The sequence below is a fragment of the Oreochromis niloticus genome, linkage group LG22 (assembly GCF_001858045.2).
Source record: "Oreochromis niloticus isolate F11D_XX linkage group LG22, O_niloticus_UMD_NMBU, whole genome shotgun sequence".
NCBI classification, from domain to species: Eukaryota; Metazoa; Chordata; class Actinopteri; order Cichliformes; family Cichlidae; genus Oreochromis; species Oreochromis niloticus.
Genome location: NC_031985.2, coordinates 8,057,869 through 8,082,794, shown reverse-complemented (window position 1 = coordinate 8,082,794; position 24,926 = coordinate 8,057,869). Strand labels below are relative to the sequence as shown.

Genomic DNA, 24,926 nt, shown 5'->3' with positions numbered 1-24,926 from the left:
GACATACAGGCACACACAGATACAAACATCCATTCCCACCCTCATGCTCTCATAGGCAATTATTCCACACTCAACCAACGCGGAGACAGACATAAAGAGACGCTGTACACACAATCACTCTCCCCAAGCGTACTCTAAGAACCGGGTCCGGGTACCCTTGCCCCTGGAGGGGGAAACTGCACCCAGACCCAGGTGGTGTTACCCTTTTCCCTGCGGTGGGGAGAAGCAGACCGCCCCGACTCCGCAGCAGCAGGGAGGCCCCACATTCCAGACCCCAGTCGGACGGCCAACTCCTCCTCCTAGCCCCCCCGCTCCAGCAGGCCGCAGAGAACGGGGGTGTGTGAAGACTCCAAACCTCCCTCCACCCGCTCATATGTAGTGTTGATGTATGTGTGTTCTAAGGTGCATTTAAAAGGGGTCATTTTGATGACATTTGCAGCAGCTGCCCTGCTCATGAGGTACTGAGCTCCAAAAGATCTTACCATTTTTGGACTTGAATCTTTCAGCAGGAGTAGCTTCAGCACCAGCGACCTCCACCTCTGATCAGATGTGTCTGTGTCTTCTGGATGATAGTCCACATTGTCTTCCTCCTTAGAAACCTGCCCATCTGAATCGCTGTGCTGCTCTGTCCTCTCCTTCATTTTCATCAACAATATGATCCAGAACTTGGCTCACTGTAAATCTTCTTCTCATTTTTGTATGCTGTAAATTGTAAATGTGCACTCTGGAAGTCAAATGGGCACTCAAATGAGTGAATTCACCTCACATGTCTTGACATGCCGTCTTTATTTTGTTTTGTTTTTGTGCAGGTATACTGGGAAAAACACGCAAAATAAGAATCCCCTAAAGCTCATATGATTAGGAGAGGAGCTTGGTGTCAGTGTTTTAGCTGATAGTTCACTTATGATTTCAGTTTTGGCTTTAATTATTGCTTTATACTCATAATATTATACCTGGGTCGAAACTGACCCTAACAACACAAAGGTCATAATTTCAACTAGGGCATTTTATAATTTAGTGAAAAGATTTTTTTTTGTTTTATTTTGTAGAAATAGAGGTTCCTGACAAAGTCAAAAAGCCTTGATACAATAAACAAATGTATGTGTTTTTCTTATGCATTTGAAATTTAAAATGGGTCGGTGCCGACCCTAACACAAGAGGAGGGTTAAGTACATTGGAGTATAAACTGAGTTTTAATGGTTTTCTGTTATCTCTAGTTTTGTCAGATGCATCAACTATATATGGGGCGTATGTGGCTCAGGGGGTTGGGAAGGGCACCTGTAACTGGAAGGTCGCCGGTTCGATTCCCGGCCTCTCTGCCCTGGTCGTTGTGTCCTTGGGCAAGACACTTTACCCTACCGCCTACTGGTGTTGGCGGTAGGGTAAAGAGGGGCCGATGGTGTGATATGGCAGCCTCGCTTCTGTCAGTCTGCCCCAGGGCAGCTGTAGCTACAACCGTAGCTTGCCTCCACCAGTGTGTGAATGTGAGCGTGAATGAATAATGTCATTGTAAAGCGCTTTGGGTGCCTTGAAAAGCGCTATATAAATCCAATGCATTATTATTATAACTATGAGGTCCTTACTGATTCATTCCTCACTTGTTCTTTATAACACAGAGCAAAAATGTGTGGGATTACTAAAGTGTTTCCACATTTTGTTCAACAGGGAAGCCCGCTCACATTATAGCTACAGCGGTTGTGCTAGCTATTGTCCTCATTGCAGCTATTGCAGCTGTGGCGGTTGTCGCTTACAAAAGAAAGAAAAGTGAGTGACCTCAGTTGGAGAAACATTATATTTAGTTTTTGAATTTGTGTTTTAGTCCATACTGACACATTTAACATTAGTTTCAAACACCTACAGCCTGAAAGAATAGCATATACGTGTATACGCTACCAGGGTGGCTGTGGCTACAACGTAGCTCGCCATCACCAGTGTGTGAATCTGTGTGTGAATGGGTGAATGACTGGATATGTAAAGCGCTTTGGGGTCCTTAGAGACTAGTAAAGCGCTATATAAATACAGGCCATTTACCATTTATATATAAGAGTTTACGTCTCAGAGCCACAGAGAGATTAATATATGACAGCTGACTGATGATGTGAGAAGCATCAGTGTAACAGATAAGTACAGAGCTGCTGATCTTCATAGCTGTTCAGAACACAAATTATTGAAATCTCTGTGAACTACTGTGAACTGTGAACTACATTCAAGGAAAAGAGTTTGCTCATGTGGAAGAGCGTAGAACATATTAATGCTGGCATTTAGAATGAAAAGCACACTTCAAAAAAACAAGCTTCGTGTTCCTGTGATGCTTAATGTTTTTAAGGAGTAGTGATGAGATTTTGTGTCATGTGACCTTTAGTCACGTGTCTGCCAATCATTTCTCGGTTAAAAACAAAAACTCGTGATTGTTGCGGTTAAATTTATTTTCTTGGTACTTTCCCTCATGTTCCACCAAAATCTGCACAGCATGTGATATTTATGCTTCTTGATAATGTAACTTCCCTATTCATATTCCTGCTTGCCTGAGTCTGTATTGCATGTTTAGCTAGAAAACTAGTGTGTTTACTAACAGAAATCATCAATCACTGTACATTATAGAAAATATCAGCTTTATCTTTGTGTTCTTACAGCTCCTGCCAACGCCTCTGAACAGTCTGAGACACTAAATCCACAAACATGACCGTCGTTCAAGCTGTTCTGCGCTCTGCATGACTGTGGCTGTTTCAGTTATTCCCCAGTTTAAAGTTTTACATTTTATAAACCGTAGTTATTAAAATACCCAACAGGTAACGTGATACATCTTAAAAAGTTGTTTGTTGTTTATTTTAAAGGCATACACTGTGATAAATTCATGTGCCTCAAATGAAGCTCAAATATTGATATAGAATCATTTCAAAAATATAATTTATCTTGGTTCATTTAAAGTTAGGGGTGTGACCTCTTCTGGATGTTTATATGTTTACTTTTTGTGTAGTTAACAGTCAAATATTTGTCACCATTTATTAAATCTAATGTGTAATAATTAATGCATTTCATAAATAATCTTTTCATGTAATGAATTTGACATTTACATTCAGTTAGAGAATTTCTATGTTATGTCTGATCATTGGTCATATCACCTGCATGGGACAGCTGGCTTATAAATCACTCTGGCTCTGCTTCGGCATAAAGCCCAGTTCACCCTTAACTTTTTAGAATTATTTGAACATTTAATTTCTTCTAAACAAGGAGACATTTTCTCCTTTAATTTTTCAAATGTATCTATTCAAAATATTCTGTGTTTATGTGCAAAACCTCTTATCTATAAAACATTCATTTGTTCGAGCTACATGTTAGTGTCATGGTCCTGAGTCTGTGACTCTGTGGTTTTGGTTATTATCTTGTGCTTAAGGTTAATTCTTGTTTTTTTTCATGTTCTTTGGGGTTGTGTTCTGGTTATATTTTGAGCTCCTTCTGTTCTGTGTTTCTGCCTGCCCTGCTCCCATGTCTCTGTGTTTCCCCTGAGTCTGTGTCTGTGTTCAGTCTGTGCGCTTACTGTTTAACTTTGAAGGTCAGTGTCTCAAATTAATGTATTCTGTTTTGCTTCCCTCAGTCTTGTCAGGTTTGATTGCTCCCAGCCGTGCTTCCTTGTGTGTCTCATTTCCTTGTTACTGCCTTTGAATTTAAGCCTCGTGTTCTCCGTGCTTAGTCGTCAATGTCTCATCCCTGGAGCTGTGTGTGTGTTTCCCTGTGTTTCCTTGTGTCTCAGTTTATCATTCCCAGTGTAGTGTTGTATTCTGTATCATCGTTAAGCCTGCAATAAAGCAGTGATCTTTGAGTTTTACGTTTGCACACAGCCTGTTCATGACAGTTAGAGGTATTTAATGTATTTTATGAATAATTCAGTGGACAAACATATTTGCTTTTTAACCCAGTTTTTCCTTTTTTGGGGGGTAAATTTCATATACATAAAATATATGAAACAATCCAAAAACAACATTTTCGATATTTCTAATATTAACTATTGCTACACATAAATTATGTGTTTATGTGTACTGTACATTTTTTCAACCCATTTTAATGAATGTTTAGTATTTAAAATTTTGCAGAATTACAAGCTTCACCTCCTGCTAAAAGTTCTACACCAGCAGCTGGACCATCCTCTGCTGACAGTGTCGATGCTGGACCAGTCCCAGACCCAGAGGCTCTAAACGAGGAATTTATTCTTCATTTAGAGCCTGTACCAACATCTTCCCTCTGTCAGCCTCCTGCATCCTCCTCTCCATCTCTGCTTCCTCTCATCCTCCTCTCTCCTTCCTCCTGCATCCTCCTCTCCATCTCTGCTTCCTCCTGCATCCTCCTCTTCGTCTGTGCTTCCTCCTGCATCCTCCTCTCCATCTCCGCTTCCTCCTGCATCCTCTCCATCTCCGCTTCCTACATCTCCCTCAATTTCTACGGCATACACCTCGGATGTCCCAAACAAAAAAAGGACAAGGAAAGGTTAGACGTTATGGTATTGTAAATGTACGAAACACATGACAGGTTCGTTAAGTTTGTTAAGATGTCTTTTTCTTAATTTTTGCATTATCTCCAGTTTTACAGACCTCATGTAAATATTTCATTTGTTATTTTTCAGAATGCCGAAAACAACGTACACAGAAGATTTTCAAATATGAAGAGATAGTAGACAGGAGAGTTGTAAATGTAAGTAATTTAGCCTGCTGTGTGCAGATTTGTTTGCGTCTTTGGACTTCCCGGATTTGAACTGTGCCTGACTGACTATCCATAAGCTTTTGTATTTGATGAATCTACGCTAATTCAGCCATTGAGTCTGGATTTCGCTCCAAGTAGGACATTAAATAAGAACATACCACCTGATACGACCTGGTTGTGCTGCCTTCCTGATGTTTACGTTCTTTAAAGTCCTCCTGACATCATGCTCAGAAGGAGTGATTGATGTGGAGGTGCTCCTTCCCATTCAGTAACATCTGCTTCAGTTAGTTTTGCATGTGAGCCACAATGTAAGCAGTGTTGCTTTGCTGACATGCACTCGATGCTGGCAGTACAAGCATTGTAGTGGTTCTTATGTTTTTGTAAACTAATTGTATAATATATTGAGCCATTCAATAGTACATAAATGTTTATAAGCTCCTTTTTGAATGCAACTTGCATGTCTTTCTTAATTAACTTTTTGTTTATATCGTGTTTTTCAGGAAAAAGAAGAAGTTAAAGTCAAGTGAAAGCCCTGCTCGATATGGTATGTAGTAACAACTTTGTTGGACGGGAACAGACATTCATATTGTTGATAAATAGTTATCACCTCAGTTTGAATTCATGTATTTGGACTAAAGTAAATTGGGAGCTTTTAGCTGCCAAGCTGCTCTTCTGTGAGGAGCTTGATAGCAGTCCACCTCCAAAGTCCATTATGAGTTTTGGAGGTGGACATGGTCAACACTTTTAAGAGTAGGCATAAGACTTTACTTCTTTTTAGAGCTTATAGTTAGGGCTGCTTCAGGTCAGCCCTTAGTTATGCTGTCATAGGACCAGACTGCTGGGGGTTAGTGCCCCCCCCCCTCTCTGTCTGTCTCTTTCAGGGTTATGCAGGCTCAGTATTGGTTGAAGATGCAGTCACGTCTCCTTTTACTAAAAACTCTCCCCCTCTCCCTCACCATCTGTAAGCATACATGTCTTAGTAATGCAGTTCATGCGTGTTACTAACTAAACTTCTTCCCTGGAGTTTCTGTGCTCTCTCATCCAGCAGGTTCCGATGGCTCGTGGCTGCTGCTGTGGTCCTGCTTGACATCTACTACATATATTATTACTCTCTGACTTAATTTGATTAATTTATATTACAACGAAGGTGTATAAAGCATGACATGAATATAGAAGATATTTCATCCTAAAAAATTGTGTATGTCAAAACCTAAATTATCCTATTTTGTGTGTGTTTGTGTGTGGTTGTCGTTGTTGTTTGTTATGTTTTTCTCCTGACAGTGGCAAAGTGTGGGATGACACATGAGAATCTGCGCAGTTTTACACACAGTAAACCAGATCCCTGTGTGCGATCGCACAGTTCAGTTTGTAGTTCAGCATAAAAGTTCAAAATAAAATATTTACTATACATTTCAGCCAGTGTCAGTCTCTGTTTCACTCTCTAATTTGTTTAAAGTAAAGTAAGTAACATCTTGTATGAGGTGATTAGGGTAAGCAGTACTGTGTATGGGAGCCTAAAGCAAAGTTAACTGCACCAGTAGCAGCTTCAGAACATATTGTATATTATATGTTTCTACCTTTTGTAATGTTTCATGTTTAGATGCAGTGACAATTGCACATTTGGAGTTGTGGTCATATGTGGTTTTTATATACAGGGTATTAGAAAAAAATTGACATTTTTTGCTATTTTTCTTGTTTGTTTGCACATTATTATTGTGTACATATTGCATATGTAAAATTATTATTATTGTTAATATTATTATTAGATACCAAAGACACAATTTGATTAAGGGTTTTCCTGTCATAATTTCAATAAAAATGCAATTACACGCATAAACAATAGGATCAAAATAAACTTTTGACAAGTCTATTGATCAAATGCTGATTTTCAAAAAATTCTAGAGGAAAATAAGATAAAATAATCTGAATAATAACAGTGATCCTGGATGATGATGGAGGCTTGAATGGATTATTCTGTTTCAATCAATATTTTCATATCTATGACAATAATTTGATAAGTTTAAGAGGTTGGTTTAGGCCTGGCAATACAGCAAATATTCACAAACAAAACAAGAATGTTTATCTTTTTGGGGATGAAGCTATCTGGCAAAATGATACAACCCTTTTAACCTCATCTTTATGTTTATCATGTGGCTATGATACTGGATTTTGGTTTGATGCATATGTAGGTTACAGCTGGGGAATGGCAGTATGTTGTGGATTGATTTGGCATGTTCACCCACTGTTACACCAAACTCTCTCACTTATAACTTGATAAAGGCCTCTTACTCAATGTCATGGATTTTCTATACTTTTGGCAATAAGTCAGATCAAGGAAGGCAATGATTCTAAAATGGGAGTTTACTCATGTCATTGTATATATCCAGGAATATTTGCCTGAGGATAGTTGTCATGAAATCAATATTAAATCAAAGTATTCCTTAATTACCACAGCTGACACGAGTTCTCCATAGCTGCCTGCTGTCTCAGGAACTGTCTCCAAAAAAGGACCAGGGAGCGCTAACATGTTATGTTCTAAACTGATGAAGAAAATGCACATTAAACATAATATAAACTTACTGAGTGAAGTAATGTCAAGAGGATGCCTTTAGCTCCTATTGGGTTGGTTCCTTGATCAATGCAATACAGAATCATTAATCTGGTTTTAGGTAATGTCCTTAAAACACGTCAAAATGAGGCTCACTAGTCTGTGTGGCCTCCACATGCCTGTATGACCTCCCTACAACACCTGGGCATGCTCCTGATGAAGTGGCAGATGCTCTCCTGAGGGATCTCCTCCCAGACTCCAGGACTAAAGCATCTGCCCACTCCTGGACATTTTGTGCTGCAGTTGGTGGATGGAGCAAGAAATGATGTCCCAGATGTCCTCAATTGGATTCAGGTCTGGGGAACGGGTGGGCCAGTCCACAGCATCAATGCCTTCGTCTTGCAGGAACTGCTGACACACTCCAGCCACATGAGGTCTAGCATTGTCTTGCATTAGGAGGAACCCGGGGCCAACTGCACCAGCATATGGTCTCATAAGGGGCCTGAGGATCTCATCTCAGTACCTAATGGCAGTCAGGCTACCTCTGCCGAACACATGGAGGGCTGTGCGGTCCCCAAAGAAATGCCACCCCACACCAAAACTGACCGACTGCCAAACCGGCATGCTGGAGGATGTTGCAGGCAGCAGAAGGTTCTCCATGGCATCTCCAGACTCTGTCACAAGTGCTCAGTGTGAACCTGCTTTCATCTGTGAGGAGCACAGGGCGCCAGTGGCAAAGTTGCCAATCTTTGTGTTCTCTGGCAAATGCCAAACATCCTGCACGGTGTTGGGCTGTAAGCTCAACCCTCACCTGTGGACGTCAGGCCCTCATACCACCCTCATGGAGTCCGTTTCTGACCGTTTGAGCAGACGTGCACATTTGTGGCCTGCTGGAGGTCATTTTGCACAGCTGTGGCCTTTCTTTCGTATCGCACAGTACCTTACCCTACCGTTTGTTTCCTACTCTTTTACTTATTCTTTGATGACGGTTGTCTTTCTAGATAAGCAATTTCATTTGCTCTGGGGCGAGTCACTGGCTCGGGTGCATTCTGGGACTGTCAGTTCACCAGTGTGCTGGCATGCTTCTTAACAAACACACCACTACAGCAAACATCTCAATTGTACTTGTTGATTCCTTCAACAAAACACTGAACAAAATTTTCCTTGTGAGTGTGCTGCCTCGTGCTTTTAAATTCAAATTCAAATTCAAATTTTATTTGTCACATACACAGTCATACACAGTACGATATGCAGTGAAATGCCTTATACAACTGCTCGTGACCTAAAGAAAAGAAAGAAAAGGCTATGAATAAAATAGGAAATAAATATGAAAATTAAAAGGGGTGAATTTAACTAGGAAGGAATAAAATAGAATATATATGAATTAGAGTTGAAAATAAAATAACTGTACACCACAAATTAGAATGAAGGGTAAAATTAACTGGGAAAGAGTAAGATAACATATATCTGAATTTAAGTTGAAAATAGAATATCTGTACAACAAAATACACAATACAATACAAATTAGAATGAAGGGTAAATTTAACTGGGATAGAATAAGATAAAATATATATGAATTAAAGTTGAAAATAAAGTAACTGTACAACAAAATGAACAGTATGGAAATAATAAGAATGTATGAGGAAATATAATATAAATATATATACAATAGCAGCAGCTGTACAAATATTAAATGGAAATGAAGAAATATAAGAAATATAATGTCCAGTGTTGTGCAAACCACATTGTGAGTGTCTTGTGCAGTGCAAATATGCTTAAAGTGATTGAGTGTAAGCAAAGTCCAGACTGTCCAGTGTGTGTGTAGGAATCATATGTGTGGGTCCGTTTCTATGTGGTGTAGTGGTTGAGAGACCGTATCGCCTGCGGGAAGAAGCTCCTCCTCAGTCTCTCTGTGTTGGTCTTCAGGGAGCGGAATCGCTTCCCTGACCTCAACAGAGAGAACAGTCCGTTGTTGGGATGGCTGAGGTCCTTCACGATCTTCCTGGCCTTGGTCCAGCACCGCCTGCTGTAGATTGAGTGCAGGTCAGGGAGCTCGGAGCGGATGGTGCGCTCAGCTGATTGCACAACCCTCTGTAGAGCTCGTCTGTCCTGCATGGTGCTGTTCCCGAACCAGGTTAAGATGTTTCCCGTCAGGATGCTTTCTATGGTGCATGAATAAAAGTTCCTGAGCACCTTGGAGGGCAGTCGGAAGTCTCTCAAGCGTCTGAGGTGGTAGAGACGCTGTCGGGCCTTTTTCACCACGGTGCTGATGTGACAGGACCATGACAGGTCCTGCGTGATGTGAACTCCGAGGTATTTGAAGCTGTCCACTCTCTCCACTGGGCACTCGTTGATGACAGGGGTCTGGTAGTTCCTCTCCTGCTTGGTACTGAAGTCCACTATCAACTCCTTTGTTTTGCTGACGTTTAGAAGGAGGTTGTTTCGGTCTGCATGAGGGCATCACTGGATACGATTTGCTTTGTTGGTTCAGCAAGCTTGTTGTAGTTGTCAACAGCAGTCGCCAAGCGTTTCTTCTCATCTAAGATGACCTTGCGAATTCTGTGTCGCCTGTTGTCGCATGTGTAAATAATCATAAAAAATTCACACCTTCACATAATGTATATATTTACATTTTAATCTACACCAGCGGTCCCCAACCTTTTTTGCGCCACGGACCGGTTTATGCCTGACAATATTTTCACGGACCGGCCTTTAAGTTGTCGCGGATAAATACAACAAAATAAAACTAGTACCGGTACCGGAAAAAGAAGATTTATTCATAACACACCTGAAAAGACCCAGGAAAACTGAGTTAACGATAAAAATGATGACAAAATAACGCTGAAAACCGATAAAAACCCTGAAAACCATACATTTCACGCCTGAGCTTCAACTCTCGCGGACCGGTACCAAACGACTCACGGACCGGTCCGAGGCCCGGGGATTGGGGACTGCTGATCTACACTCATCAATTTGTTTGCTAGAACACGCATCACATCCAGCTTAAACAAACCTGGATCTGATTTTATTCTGTTAACAAAGTAGCTGTACAAACTGAATATCGAACGGTCCATTTCAAAGAAACTGGGACACCATTTTGTCTGTAAAGACTTTGTGTTCGCACTCTGATGATGACGACAAGCTCCTCTATTCATGCCTGCAACGCTCCAAGGCTGCCATCAGTTTGATCAGTTTCTAAGTGAGAGGAATATTAATCAGAATACAGGATGAGTAACAGTCACCAAACTACAGTGGACTCTGTAATCACTGACTTGATGATATTCATTATAAGACATCTGTAGCCTTCATGTGCTGCATTATCATTAGATAACAAGTGTGTTGGTGTTCAGGTTTATAAAACCAACTAGTACAACATCATTTCAACCTAGGCCCAATCCAATTTGATCAAACGCAACAACTCTGCCATAAATTCTGCTTTTACAAGGCTTATTTTTCATTGTTTGTTGACACTGTCAGATAGATATTAATTCTACCTTAAGTTCTTTAATGAGGCCATGGTGGGTCCTATTGTTGTACATGAGTGCGTTATATTGAGACTCACCTTCAGCCCATTTCTGCACATCGGCCACCCATTGCTGCAGTGTGTCGTCATCCACACCCAGCTCATTTTTGGTCGCATTCAGGCTCTCCACTTGTTCTCTAAGGATCCTTATGCTCTAAGAATACATTAATATACACTCAAAGATTTTAACACAAAAGACATGACATGATTAAGCCCTATCAGGGACAAACGTTTTAAAACAAATGCATAACAATTAGCTGAATTAGCCTTAAGTCACGTTCACACAAGACCTCATATCTCCCCAGGACAGCACTGATAACACAAAATAAAAATCATGGTTTTTGTTGTTGTTGTTTTTTTTAAATACACACGGTGACAAAATTAAGTATACATTAAGAAAAAGTAAATAGTATTATAACAACACCAAGAGAAAAATAAAATAAATATCCACCCATCCATATATGTATTTATACACACACACACACACACACACACACACACACACACGTATGTGTATATGGTTATGGCGTTAACGTCATTTTAACAAGATTACCGCTGACAGCACTAATATATATGTGTCTCTTACATGATTTGTGTGTCTCTGGATGTATTTCACAAACTCAGCAACTTCCTCATCTTTTTCAATGAAAACACCTTCAAAGTTCGCCTGCTCTGAAGTGCTGAATGGACACAACGACAATTGTTTGAAAAGAAACATTAAAATACTTTTTTCTACAAAGCCATATTTGATTTATGTACACAATGCATAACATACCTTGTATTTGATTGAAAGCGATAAAGCTTACAGTTTCCATCAACTGAGACGGCAAGCATGTCTGGAGTGCAGGCAGGGCAGCTAATGCATGGCTCCTTGCACATCCTGTCCACCTCAAACTTTACAGCACTCCACTCCACGAAGCTTTTACTGAAGACATCAGCTGATATTCAGCCAGTCTTTTACGTAGAGGACAAACAACAGAATATTCAAGGACAGTCATCATAAACATTAATTTGCTTAATTTTTTTTGCTCAATTTCCTTAAACTTGACAAATTTAGAAACTCACCCTACCAAAATGGGCTGTTCTTTCATCCAGCATTTTCACAAATGTCTTAAGTGACATCCCTGGTGCAGCCTTCTTAATGTCATAGAAAGACTGAAAGACATCCATTGAAAACAAGGTGCAGAAATTTAAGGTGCCAGGCCAATATCCACTACCCAGGATGTCCTTAACTGAGGGGCACCACATTAGGTCACAGCTGGTGCAGCTCACCACTGGCAGTGCAAGGTTATAACAGCCTTTAGGAAGGATAAGGATAAATTCAGTCATGGCTCAAAGCATTCATTTTTTTCATGTTGTGAAGATTTCATGTTGTTTTCAAAGCGGTCTGGTAAATCCAAATGACTTTTGACAGGTGCCCACATATACTGCGGGCCGAGGGTAATTCAAAACAAGATAGCAATTCTTATATATGTATCTATTATGTTTCTATTGTTCAGCACTTTGGTCAGCCTTGTGTGTTTTTAAAGTGCTATATAAATAAACGATGATGATGATGATAGCAATGTACAATTTGCACTAAAACCTGCAAACACATCTATTGTGTATGTACTGTGTGACAAAAGGGCAACTTACCATTTATGGTTACAAGAGCCACAATTGCGCCGGGTGAAACCTCAACGTTACCTGCTGGGCAGTCACACACATGATCTGGCCATTGCACAGGCAACAGCCGAACTAACATTAAAAACACACAATACATATAAAAAGAATTGGAAATTAAATGATACACAATAAAAATACAATAACAGCACCCACTCATAGTACATAGCAAGAAATGCATAAGACTTAAAAACCCTACCTATTGGCTTGTGAAACTCTGATGAAGGCTGCAAAAACCCTCCTGTTACTGCCTCTCTGTTGTGCAGGACAAAGCGTGTGTTAACTGCAATATCACAGTCAGCACAAAGGAATGGAAGAGGCAGGCAGTCCAGACACCTCACAACTACTTGCTGACACACACTGTGTGACTGTGGATCCAGAGTAGCTAACATACTGTCTATAAGACAAGGCCTGGCCTCTTTCCACTTTTGCAAGGACAACATGTTTCTGATCTCCTAGTGAGTAGTAGCTGACTCAGACGCCATCTCAAAAGTCATGGCTGCGTCCTCTTCTCCATCCTCCAACAACTGAAGCAGCTCCTGACGAAGCACCTCAGTTCCATACACTAACAGAAAAAAAAAATAAAGAAACTCTTCCACAAAGTGAAAAACACTCTAGGCAGTATGTTTCTTAGGACTGCACAAAAGCCCTGCCTAACTCAACTATAACAACAAATATAAAAGTAAACTTAAAAAAAGGAATACCTTCTTTTATATATTGTGAAAGTACCTTTTGTTGGGTTGACACTGGCAACATAACTAGGTTCTTCACGTGGACATTGATGCTGATCTGCGGAAAATGGGGGAAAAAAGAGATTAAAGAATATTTACTTACTGAAACATATATACACATATATAAAATTTTGTTAAAAATATATCAAATAATATTACGTTTACTACGTACAATAAATTAGACAAGTGTGTTCCCTCTTTAACAATTGTTAAAGTGTCTTGAGGGAGTTCGTCAGCAGCTTGAAGCTTGGCGCTCTGGTTAACGTTAGCAATTGCTTTACACACCATGTGAGGCTATTTTGCAACACACAAGTCCTTAAATGTTTATAATAGATTTAATGATCATCGTTGGATTAAATGGCTAATGCTGCACTAGCCACTGTAGTCGTTACCGTACTGTACCTAGCAAGCATGCTGACGGTAGCTGTAGCCATTTCTAAATGCATTAAATCGTTTCCGACATCAGTCACCTCTGTTTGTTTAAAGCTTTTATGAAAAAAAAAAAAACCTTTGAAACACACATCAAGCTATTACTCTAAATTTTTTACATACCTGCGTGTAAAATAAAAATAATAAACCCAACCAAGGATTATGTACATTAAATCTGCGCACTTTCAGATCGTGAATCACTTTTGAAAATGAAGCGATTTTATTGTTGAATTATCAGTGTTACTTTCATGTGTTTTTGTTGAGAAATGTTAACGATGTCATTAAAAGAAAGCATTAAATTAGGGAGAAAACCCCGAAGAGGGTCCCCGGTTGTCCAGTTAGATTGTACTTCAAGGCATCACGTTTCGCCGTGACGGGGTTATTATTGGAGTAAATGGGTGGCTGAAACCTCTGCGTCTCTTATCACCGCGAGCGGGTTCATATAGGAATGAATTGACAACCCACAGCCTCGCATAAAAACATCCATGCATCCATATTCTGTTGTTCATGACTGGGTATTTACAAAATGTTTTCTCTGGGGTTGCGCACCCAGAAAGAATTGTTAAATTGGTACCACTCTATACAATAAAATCCATAACATAACCCTCAGATACCAAGTTTAAATAAAAGGCACAACCATTACTTTCATGTTACTGCTTCACAAACCATAAAAACAACACTTATAGGCACACAGATATAAAGTATAATTGGATAGAAAGAAATAAAAAAAAAAACCCTGCAAAGTCAAAATGAAACTGAAAGACAAAACTGCAAGGTCCCTCTGCAAAATACCGGGGTGGGGGGCTGTTGGTGTCCGTGTTTCTCCTAAATCTGCGATTTCTTATAAATCACATGGTCTTGCGGCCCCTCCTTCACTGGGGAATATATAAAACTGCTGAATCCTCTTTGCGCATTCTGCCTTCATCACAGAGCTTCCTGATGCTAGCAACACAGGTAAGATGATTTCAGATGTTGAGCTCAGGAAATTAAAAAGGAAAAAAATTCCCATTGAAATTGAAGAAACTGATAATATTTATTCTTGTAATCATTTAGTAACCCTTCAAACCTAACCTGTCGCTAGCGTTTTTAATCCAGAGAACAGACTGCACTGACATCTCATACCTGGATCTCAACAGTCACCATGGAAACGTAAGTACAAGTGCAGCTGAGATTTAAAAAGAAATGAATGAAACTCCATCTTTTAATGTACAATATGAGCTCATATACACATAATTTGTAAAGAAACACACAGTATGTGATTATTGATTGAAAGATTTTTTTATTATTATTATTTCATTATAATCTGAAAAAAGAGATGAAACAAAAACATTATCCAGAACCAACTGTTTCTCTGTTACCAGTAGCGGTTTTTGATACGGGCGACACGGGCGGTTGCCCGGGGAGGTAACGTGGTGGGGGCGGCATCACGGGCATCGGCAAAAGAAAAAAAAAGCTCGTACTCATGCTGCCCCAACGTCATGCCATCGCATACTGGGAATGGCATAGGCACCGATCGGTTTTCTATCGCCCATTTGCTGGGAGTAAGGGCGCCCTCCGTTTGCGAGGTGCGACTGCTGCTTGCGGCACAGGGAGGAGAGGGCGGGGTGGCGGGGGATTCACTGTCTGGCTGGAACAGCATCTAATAACCAACTCGCAAAATAAAACAAAATAAAGACAAAACAACAACACGAAAAGTGAGCGCGAGAGCCCTCGGTGTGCCTGCTCACTGCTGAAGTCAAAGTAAACTTTATTGTCATCTCCGCTACATACAGTCCGGTATATAGAGAGACCAGTCGACGGGGCTCCAGGTACAGCAATGCAAGTAAACAAACAATAAATATTTAAGAGTAAAAAAAATAAATATAAAGGGATCAACAACAATTTAAAATGTATATTTTATATTTTGTTGATTTAAAGTCTCACACACAACCCGTTTTTGAAGTTTAAAAAAAAAAAGAGAAAAGAAGAGGAGGAGTGTAGCGACTTCCACAGTGGCTAGAGGCCGGGGATTGAGCCTGCCCATTTGCCTGACGCGCTGTCAACTTTATGCAATAATGCGAGCGGTGGAATTGCTTGCTTGTTTATTAAAGTGCTTGAAAAGTTTACAGAGCAATGTGATCGGCTCGCGATTCAAACTCTTAAAACTTCACAGGCTCTAATGCAACAAGGGGAAACTCGTTGGCTGCGGTCAACAAAAACTACCCCTGCTCTCTGTCAAAATCAAGCCAGTGAATGACAGACTGACAACGCCCTCTTAATGTCGCCGCTAGCACCCACGTGACTCCCGTTACACATCCCCATAGCAACCAAACAAATGAAAACCCAGTGATAATTAAAATTCAATACATTTAATTCTCCTACAAGGAGAAACGAGCAAAAGATACAGGTAAGCAGATGTGTCATTGGATAATGGCAGCCCAGATAGCAAGGAAACATTGAAACAATGTTGAGTCAATATCAGGCGACGTCATTGAAGCAACGTTGAAGTGTGACGTTGACCCAACATCACTCTTGCACCCATTTTTAACGTTGAAACAACGTCAGGTTTTGATGTTGAATCAATGTTGAAACCTGACATTGATTCTACGTTATATTTTCTAACACTGTTGACATTGAAACAATGTCAGATTCTGATATTGAAACACTGTTGAGCTATGGTATTGATTTTCCATCTCTTTCGTACAGTTGCTTTTTATTGAAAAAAAAACAAAAACCAAAAAAGGTCAATAGACATGTATCATTTGCAAAATACTTATTAAAAGACAAAGTTTCCTATTTACATTTCTATGTTTCACGTCACTTTTTATTATTTACTCCGGGATGGGGATGGATGATGTGCGTCCTGCGCGCCACCCGTACGATCTGGAGCATATCTGAGCCATTTCTGGACTGCTTGAGCAAAGACCAACTCAGACATAGAGTTCGCCCCTACCTGCTGCGCCAGGACATCTAGGACAAAAATAGACACACACACAAAAAAAACAAAGACAAAAAAAGGGAATTAGAGCACATGAATAAGCTCTTGTTAATTGTCTTCAGCAGGGAGAAAGTATGTAAACTCCTAGGCTGATAAACATGAAAGTCACCAGGCGGAAATCAGCAAACTGCTGCATTTGATTCCCAAAGAGCTATAAGCTGAAAATGTGATATGTCTTAGCATGGTGTGCCGTGTATCCTTTAAAAAAAGAAAAAAGAAAACATGGGGTCCTCGGGCTGTACAAAGTGTACAACCCGAGGACAAAACAAGCCGAAGACCAAAGACTCCATCTCCAGATTAACCGGACATGAAAGTCTTGTTATTAAGAAAGACAAAGTAATATAGCAAAAAACAGACATAGGAAATGTGAAACGCACCCAGCACATCAATTGATCCCTTTATTGTTCACTTTAGGCTCATAAAACTACAATAAATGTTAAAACTTACCAAATATGCATCTGCACAGCGCTGTCTCTTTAAATGCCCTTTTTTGCTTTGTCTGGTCCTTGGTTTTTTCCCCTGCCCAGTTGAGTACAGAGGCCAGCTCCTTTGTAATGGCATAAACCATTACACGGCGGACTCGCACCTCCAGTGTGGTCCAGCAGCACCAATCAACGCAAAGCGTCTCACCTATAGACACATTTTATGAGATGGAATTAGCGTGTCTCATGTCTTAAATGTGTATGCAAGTGCTTGTGTGTTTACTTCATGTAATTGATGATAGAAACATGTCATTTAGTTTTCCCTAAAGCCTGATTTTCAAGTCATACAAAGAATAAACCAAAGTATTGGCAGTACAATGTATTTCTATTCCCTTTTGTTGGATATTCATTTGTTAGTTCTTGTAACTGCTAAAAGTGTTTACTAGTTTTTGCCTGTCACATATATTTGTCATACCATGTAAACTGTGAAATTCCAAGATTTTCAAACTTGCCTTGTAATAGTGGCCTCACAGAGTCTCTGGAATCTACAGAAAAAAAAAATCACAACAAGATGACATTCAGGAGTATAAATTGGGTTTTTTTTTAGATAAGAGTACAATGACATTGTGATGCAGCTTTAAAGCTTTTTTAAAAGCATACCATCTATAGGGAAGACATCAGACTGCATGCTGGCGAGATCGCAAAGCTGTGTCGGTTTGTGCGGGAGTGGCGAAAGGTGCCGGAAGCTGGGTGGGGCATTATGATGGTTGCTATCAGTGGGCTGGGGGGCAGACTGGAGTGATGAGGGCTGTTTAGAAAAAGATAATTTTTTAAGTATTTAAGAATACAGACAACTTGTCAAAAAAGTTTCCTCGTGTCAGACACAGATATGTACACAGACACTAGACAGTATTTTATTACCTGGTATTTTCACTCGAGGGGCCTGGGGAAACCGTTTTTTTGTAGGCTGCTCATCCTCTGAGTCAGTATATGTGTACAGGGGATTTGGTCTAAAGAAAAGAAATTAAAAACGGTCTTAAGTAATTGTAAATATGCTTTTGGCATATTGTTTCCTAAAGTTAGTTTGATTTCTAACAACACACACAGGAAACAGAGACGTGCAAGAAGGTACAGTATACAATGAATTTTTGAAGTGCACAAGTGTACACGGCTTTGCATTTTTAAAAAGTTTACAAACTTCCACTTTTTGGACTATATTATGTGGTGATATTGCAGTATGCAAGCACCACAGATATGTATAAAAGACAAGATCATAAATTCTTAACAATCAAAGATATGTTTGTGAATAAAAAGGTTTTACTTGTGCTTTCTTTTAAGACTGGTCCGGGTTTTCTTTTTCGGACTGAAGGTCAGACGTATCACAGCATTCACGTGGATATCTCTGACGACTGCGTTCTGCTTCGTGAAATGTGCCTGGAAATACAAACACAATGTATTGCCAGACATAAATTACGTGTGGACAAAAGGTGCAAACGCATAGAAAAATCAGCGGTTTCAAAAATACGCTGGTACGTGTGGACGTAGCCTTATTCATTATTCAAGGCACAAACGGAAAGTCATGTACGCGTGCAACGTACAGTCACGTGGGCATTCAAACTGAGTCTAAAGTTTTCGTGTGCGAATTGAAACGAGTGCTCTCCAATCATCAAAAGTAACAAAGTCATTGAACACGTTTATACAGTTAACTTTACGTTTATCAATCATATATCACAGATTTAGAATTTTTTGTAGTACTAAGCAACTACAGAGCGAAAGTCTGGGTCAAGCGCCGAGGCCACGGCAAGAACAAAGGAAAACTCGAAGCGTTAAAGCTAGCTTTGTAAGGGAATATAACGAAGAAATTATGAAACGAAAATGTTTTCTTTGTTGATATACTTTGTTCGCAGTGCAGTTTATTTGTTGCCGGATTGTAAGAAGTAGACACAATTTCGGGCTCGTAAATAACAGTAAAAAACTTGTTAATGTACAACATTAACGAGTTTTTTTACTGTTATTCAAATGCAAACATGGAAATAACGAGTAGGAAAAAAAAATCATTCATTCTTACCTTATACTAATCGTGGTGCAGGCCAGTGCAGTGCATGAACTGATGCCTTCTCCGGTCAATTCCGCTGAGAGTAAATCAAATGTCCCGCTCTACTGTAGAAGACAATGAATACCTGGGGGGATGTACCAATGTGAGAGGGGTGCTGCGGAATAGTCCAAGTGATCGCTGCTTTAATTTCCCGGTCAACTATACATAAATTGCACGTAGACATGATTTTTTTAAAGCTGGTGAACTAGACCAAGTCATTGATAACAAATGAACAATAAATCTACTTTCTCTGGTACTTTATACCCGATCAGTTGCAATGCAATTTAATGCTCAACTACAAATCGATGGTTTTTGATGGTGACCGGAGCCGAATGATCGTCAACTATAAATAGACGTTTTCTCGACGTTGTTGTTGTCACCTGGTCGACTACAAATAGATCAAATATCAATGACAAAAAAACAACGGTGAATCAACATCGTTACAACGTCTCTATAGTAAGACCGTCGGTTTACCACAGTATTTCAATGTTGTTACAACATTGGCATTTCAACCCCGACCATATACGACGGTTCGGATGAAAAATCAACATAGATTCAATGTCGTCTTGCTATCTGGGAGGTCATGTATCCTAAAACATTAAGAATCAGAATACTTTATTAATCCCTAAGGGAATTATGTGGGTTACAGTTGCGTAAAGTTTCGCAGAGGAAGTTATTGGCGACTGTCAAGCCTTTGAGTCGCCGAGCAGCTGAATAGGGGAATAATGTTGACGCGCCCGCTGTTCAAAACGTAAGTCACAGTTCCAGATTAAAAACTCCTTTATTTGTTATCAAAACCTTAAAATCCGTAGAAAAAAACAGTGATCAAAAAACATTCTAAGCGTGAGCGATCAGCAAAAGTCGACTTCCCCCATCACCCACTCATTCACAAATTCCCTCGCGACCTGAACAGGTGATATAGCAATCACTATTACTATTACCGACACCACTTGACCCAAAGCTACGCCTATCCACAGCATTCCGGCCCCTAATTATTACATTCTCACAGTAATAATTACACATCCGACACCATAACTCAAGACATACACTACATCACATCACAGACACCCAGTGAGACAACATAACATACTCAAAAGTCCACTAAAGTTATTTTCTCATTTCTTCTCTTCTTTTCTTCTGTCTGCACATGGTCAGTCAGTCATAGGCCAGAGGTTACCAGCACTTAATATAGTCAGTCTGTGATGTACATCTCATAACAACAAGGTCAATTCAAAGTTAGTTATGTCACATTGTGTCAAAAATGTCACCGTCATGGGTCAGAGGTCTCCTGAAGAAGGCATATCTTTGTGACGGGTCTGCACACATGGCTGGTTGGGGTCTTAACCCAGACCTGACGCACAAGCCCCTTTTCATCTGGTGCAGCTCCGGTGACTCTCCCAATGATCCAGGAACCACGAGGTGCAGAATCATCCACTATGAGGACCACATCTCCAGGAATAAAGTTACGTTTAATCCTTCCCCATTTCTGGCGCTGCTGAAGTTGTGGCAAGTGTTCTTTAGTCCATCTTTTCCAAAACAGGTCAGATATATATTGAACTTGCCTCCATCGTTTACGTACGTAGAGATCGTCCCTCCGGAACAGGCCAGGTGGTAAAGACGGGTTAGACTTGAGAAGAAGGAGATGGTTTGGTGTTAAGGCTTCCAAATCATTTGGATCAGTGGATTCCAGCGTAATGGGTCTACTGTTGAGGATTGACTCCACTTCACAAAGAGCAGTTTGGAGCCCTTCCTCGTCCAAATGCTGTGTTTGGAGAGTGGAATTAAGGACCTTTCTGACAGAACGAATCAACCGCTCCCATGCTCCGCCATGATGCGATCCAGTTAGAGGATTAAAGATCCATTTCACTCCCTTCAAAGACAGAGCGTCAGAGATCTTTTGCTGATTCCACTCTTCCATAGCTCGTCTCAGCTCGCGCTCTGCGCCCACAAAGTTAGTCCCATTGTCCAAGCGCAGTTCTTGTACCTGACCTCGTCTTGCAATGAAACGTCTTAAGGCGTTAATGAAAGAGTCAGTGTCAAGAGATGAGGCAACCTCAATATGTGGCTGCTCTAATTGCCAAACAAGTAAAAATAACACCATACCGCTTCACAAGACTTCTCCCACGCTTCACTTCAAATGGACCAAAATAGTCCACTCCAACAAAGCTAAATGGGGGTTTCTCAGGGGTCACTCTGCTTTCAGGCAACTCAGCCATCTGCTGCTGGCCTGCAGCTCCATGAAACCTTCTGCAGGTCACACACCTCGACATGATGCTTCGAATCAGAGTACCAGCACCAGGAATCCAATATTTTTGATGCAGCTTTGAGAGTATGTGGTTCCTTCCACCATGACCCACCTCTTTATGAATATGCTGTAGAATGAGATTAGAAATGTGAAGCTCTTTAGCGATTATGACAGGATGCTTGGAATCTTCTGACATGACAGCCCTACTGAGACGTCCGCCAACCCGCAGCACATCATCCTCCAAAACAGGATTCAACTTATATATGTGACTGCTTCGTTTCACAGACTCTCCCCTTTGGAGACAAGAAATTTCTTCAGCGTAACTCTTCCTCTGACAGAACTTAATTATTTGCATCTCAGCATCCTCAATCTCTCCCAATGAAAGAAAGCCATGCCGGAAATCAACCTTATGTTGAGCATCTTCAGACTGAATTGTATCAGATGCAGACTGGAAATGTATCTTCCTGCGATGCAATAACAATATCTTGAACCTCAAAATCCAACCCATCACCCTGATGAGACGAGTCCAGGATGAGGCACGATGGATTAAAAGGGTCAGAGGATGATCATCATCGTGTACTTGTGAGACGTTGATGGCAGCAGACACCTTAACTTCAGGATCTTCATGTGGAAGTTCTTTATCTCTGATTAACCTTTTCTTCAAACCTAAGGCTCGTTGCTCAGCAATTGCACGGTTGTCAGGCATTCTTATGTCTCGGTCTTTCAGTGGCAGGGCAATGCTGTAGTGCCCATCCCTCAAAGTCACCATCTTGCTGGCCAATTCCAGGAACTTCAAGTCTTCCTTTGACAGCCCCATCTGTTCATCATTGCTGCTCTCAGGAAAGTCCATCTTAAACTGCTGTTTCCATAGCTTGTCCAGTGTGACAGCAGAAACTCTGTTGGCAGTAACTGTTGCCAAACATCCTGGCCTTCCACAGCATTCTCGATTAAGTGGCCCATTCACTGTCCAGCCAAGCACAGTCCTAATGGCAAAAGGTCCATCACCTACATTCCGGATGACCTCCAAAGGTTCTAGAGCTCTGGGCATATTCATGCCAATCAAAAGCTCCACATTGGCCTTAATTTCTGGCAAATGAACATGCTTCAAATGTGGCCAGTCATCCAGGTCCTGTTGATTTGGGATGTTACCAAGATCTACAGGCATTTTATGCTGAGTGAAGAGGTTAGGCATATCACAGTACATGTCACTGTCCAATCCAGCAACTTCAAGTTCAGGTACAATGAAACTGTCCACCACTTTCTCCTGTCCCATGGTGCGCAGAAGAATCTTTGTCCTCCTCCCGGCAATATTCAGCTTGTCCATAAGACCCACTGTACAAAAGGACGCTGAACTCCCTTGGTCCAGAAAGGCATACGTTTCCATTATTCTTTGACCTCTCTTTGATTTTACTTTAACTGGCACAATGGCAAGCTTACAGTCTTGTTCACCGGCCCCAGTGAGACCACTAGTCTGGATCGTAACAGGAATGTTATCTGCCTCATTATCAGGTTTGACTTCATTCTTCTCTTTATGATGGATATGGAGTATACTTGCATGTCTGAGACCACAGATTTTACATGAAAGGCGTTTTCTGCATTCTTTGCTTATGTGCCCAGTACACAAACAGCCAAAACAGATGCTGTTCTTTTTAAGAAAAGAAATCTTCTCATTATGAGGTTTCTTATCAAGCAGAGCACATGACTCCAGTGTGTGTCCGCCTTTGCAGAAAAAACAAGCCTTCACAGTGCTGCGAGGATCTTGAGCCCATGTCTGATTCTGTCTCTCGACATCAGAGACTGTTGTGGTGAAGCTACTTCCTTTAGCTCTTAGATGTGGAGAACGTTTCCCTCCATTGCTGCCCTTGGCTGAAAGATGTGTCGCTGGAACGTCACATAGATTTCCAAAGACAGGATCTGTTGCAATTTTAACTTGACGCTCAAGGAAGGAAACAATGTCAGTGAATGGGGCTCTGCGATGTTGCCTCTCCTGAATGTCACATGCTACTGTTCGCCATTTGTCTTTTAACTTATATGGCAGTCTTCTAATCACAGCAAGCATATTGGCAGGTGTATTTAATTCAGAGAGATCATTAATCTCTTCCATTGCATTGCAGCATCCACGTAGGAACAAACAATATGCCTGAAGAGCTTTTCCATCTTCTGATCTAATCAGTGGCCATGAGTGAACTTTGTTCAAATAAGCAGATGCAATCACATGTCCATTCCCAAAGTGCTCATACAGCAGAGTCTTTGCCTTTACATATCCAACACTCTCAGACATATGTTGACAGCTTTTAACAAGTTCATTGGGCTGCCCCTTGGTGTACTGTGCAAGATAATGCAGGCAGTCGCCAGCATCGCCAGTCTTTGCTTCTATGACCTGTTCAAACGAGCGCAAAAAGGCCTGAAAATGTAAAGGATCACCATCAAAGGTTTGAATCTCCCTTTTGGGCAGTGAAGAAAGACTTTGCTGATGGACCAACATACAAGTTAATTCATTTTGTTTTTCCATAATAGACAACAGATTTTCATTGGCTACTGGATGAGCAGCTTGTGGCTTAGGCAAAAGTGGAATTGATCGAAAAGCGTCAGAAGGCCCCATAAGAGCGGGTGCAGGCTTTTCCCTTTTTATAGTCTGTTGCACTGTTTTTACTTGAAGCTCTGCATTCCCAGTGATTATGTTTCCTTTTGTAAGCATCTGTGGAACAAAAGCCTCTGCATCCGCATCAAGAATTTCAAGGCTGTTTCCCTTTGTTTTAAAATATGATTCCATTCCATTAGATTTCCGTGAAGCGACGCTCCGCATAGTGGATCCAGTTCTCAGCACGTTAACCTTTGCAACAGTTGCAGATATATCTGCTTCAAGCTGAAGTTGTTCTTTCTTTCTCCTCAATTGTTCCTCTTGCTCTTCAAGAGAGTGTTTTTCGTTCAGCATATGTTGACGTGCGAGCAATGCGGCCATTTCAGCTTCTGCCCTGAGACGTGCAGATGAAGTAGATGATACTCTTGAGCTTGACCTACTGCCTTGATTTGACACACTGTCGGATGGCAACACGTCATCATTAACATCATTCTGGGAATTAAGAGATGATTGAGGTTCTTTTCCAGGGTGCTCTAGCAACTCCATTTCTCCTCCCAGGGAAGTTTCCTGTGATTGTGCTTTGTCAAATGATGGCCTCCCCGTGTGTTTATCAGTTTCAGAAAGCCATATCTTAACATCCTCCATAAACAGTTTATTGTATTTAGCGATGCTTGAGAACCATGTATTTTGTTTATCTTTCTCATCAAATGAGATTAGAGAAAGTAAAGATTCATGTAATGCACTGGCATCCTTAAACAGGTATGTTAACTCATTAAACTGGTTTTTGACTTGTGAATGATTTTTATCATCTTTCATTAGTTCTTTAAGAGACATAATAACACTTTTCATTTTGTTTACATGCCTTTTCCGATCTGTTTGGATAGTTTCAATTTTGTTTGCAAGAGCTTTCTCAGTGAGAGAAATTAATCTTTTATCCTTTTCAGTTTTTCCAACAACAGATGCAGCCTGTGATCCACTCATTTTAAGCATTCAACATAAGCAGCATTCCAAATCCAAA

The 24,926-nt window shown here is 40.6% G+C and overlaps 1 protein-coding gene and 2 long non-coding RNA genes across 4 annotated transcripts in view; 2 read left to right on the top strand and 1 right to left on the bottom strand.

The window, feature by feature from the left end:
• The first annotated feature begins 4,358 nt into the window (after nucleotides 1-4,358).
• On the top strand, nucleotides 4,359-6,110 carry LOC102082275 (uncharacterized). Its single transcript, XR_003215996.1, has 3 exons — nucleotides 4,359-4,482; nucleotides 4,619-4,686; nucleotides 5,196-6,110. It is a non-coding gene; the product is annotated as an uncharacterized LOC102082275 (long non-coding RNA).
• A 6,761-nt stretch (nucleotides 6,111-12,871) lies between these two features.
• LOC109196555 (uncharacterized) lies at nucleotides 12,872-13,363 on the bottom strand. The gene is made up of 3 exons (XR_002058000.2): nucleotides 13,332-13,363; nucleotides 13,158-13,217; nucleotides 12,872-12,993 (listed from the first exon to the last, which is right to left on the bottom strand). It is a non-coding gene; the product is annotated as an uncharacterized LOC109196555 (long non-coding RNA).
• A 1,131-nt stretch (nucleotides 13,364-14,494) lies between these two features.
• LOC100702315 (uncharacterized) overlaps nucleotides 14,495-24,926 on the top strand; it is a 30,097-nt gene continuing 19,665 nt past the window's right edge. Inside the window, exons 1-2 of one of the 2 annotated variants that reach the window (XM_005478392.4) lie at nucleotides 14,495-14,542; nucleotides 14,670-14,737. In XM_005478392.4, coding sequence (XP_005478449.1) covers nucleotides 14,730-14,737 — 8 coding nt within the window. In that variant the 5' untranslated portion in view covers nucleotides 14,495-14,542; nucleotides 14,670-14,729. Of the gene's footprint in view, nucleotides 14,543-14,641; nucleotides 14,738-24,926 lie in introns of both variants that reach the window. The other variant, XM_005478391.4, reaches the window with a different exon arrangement.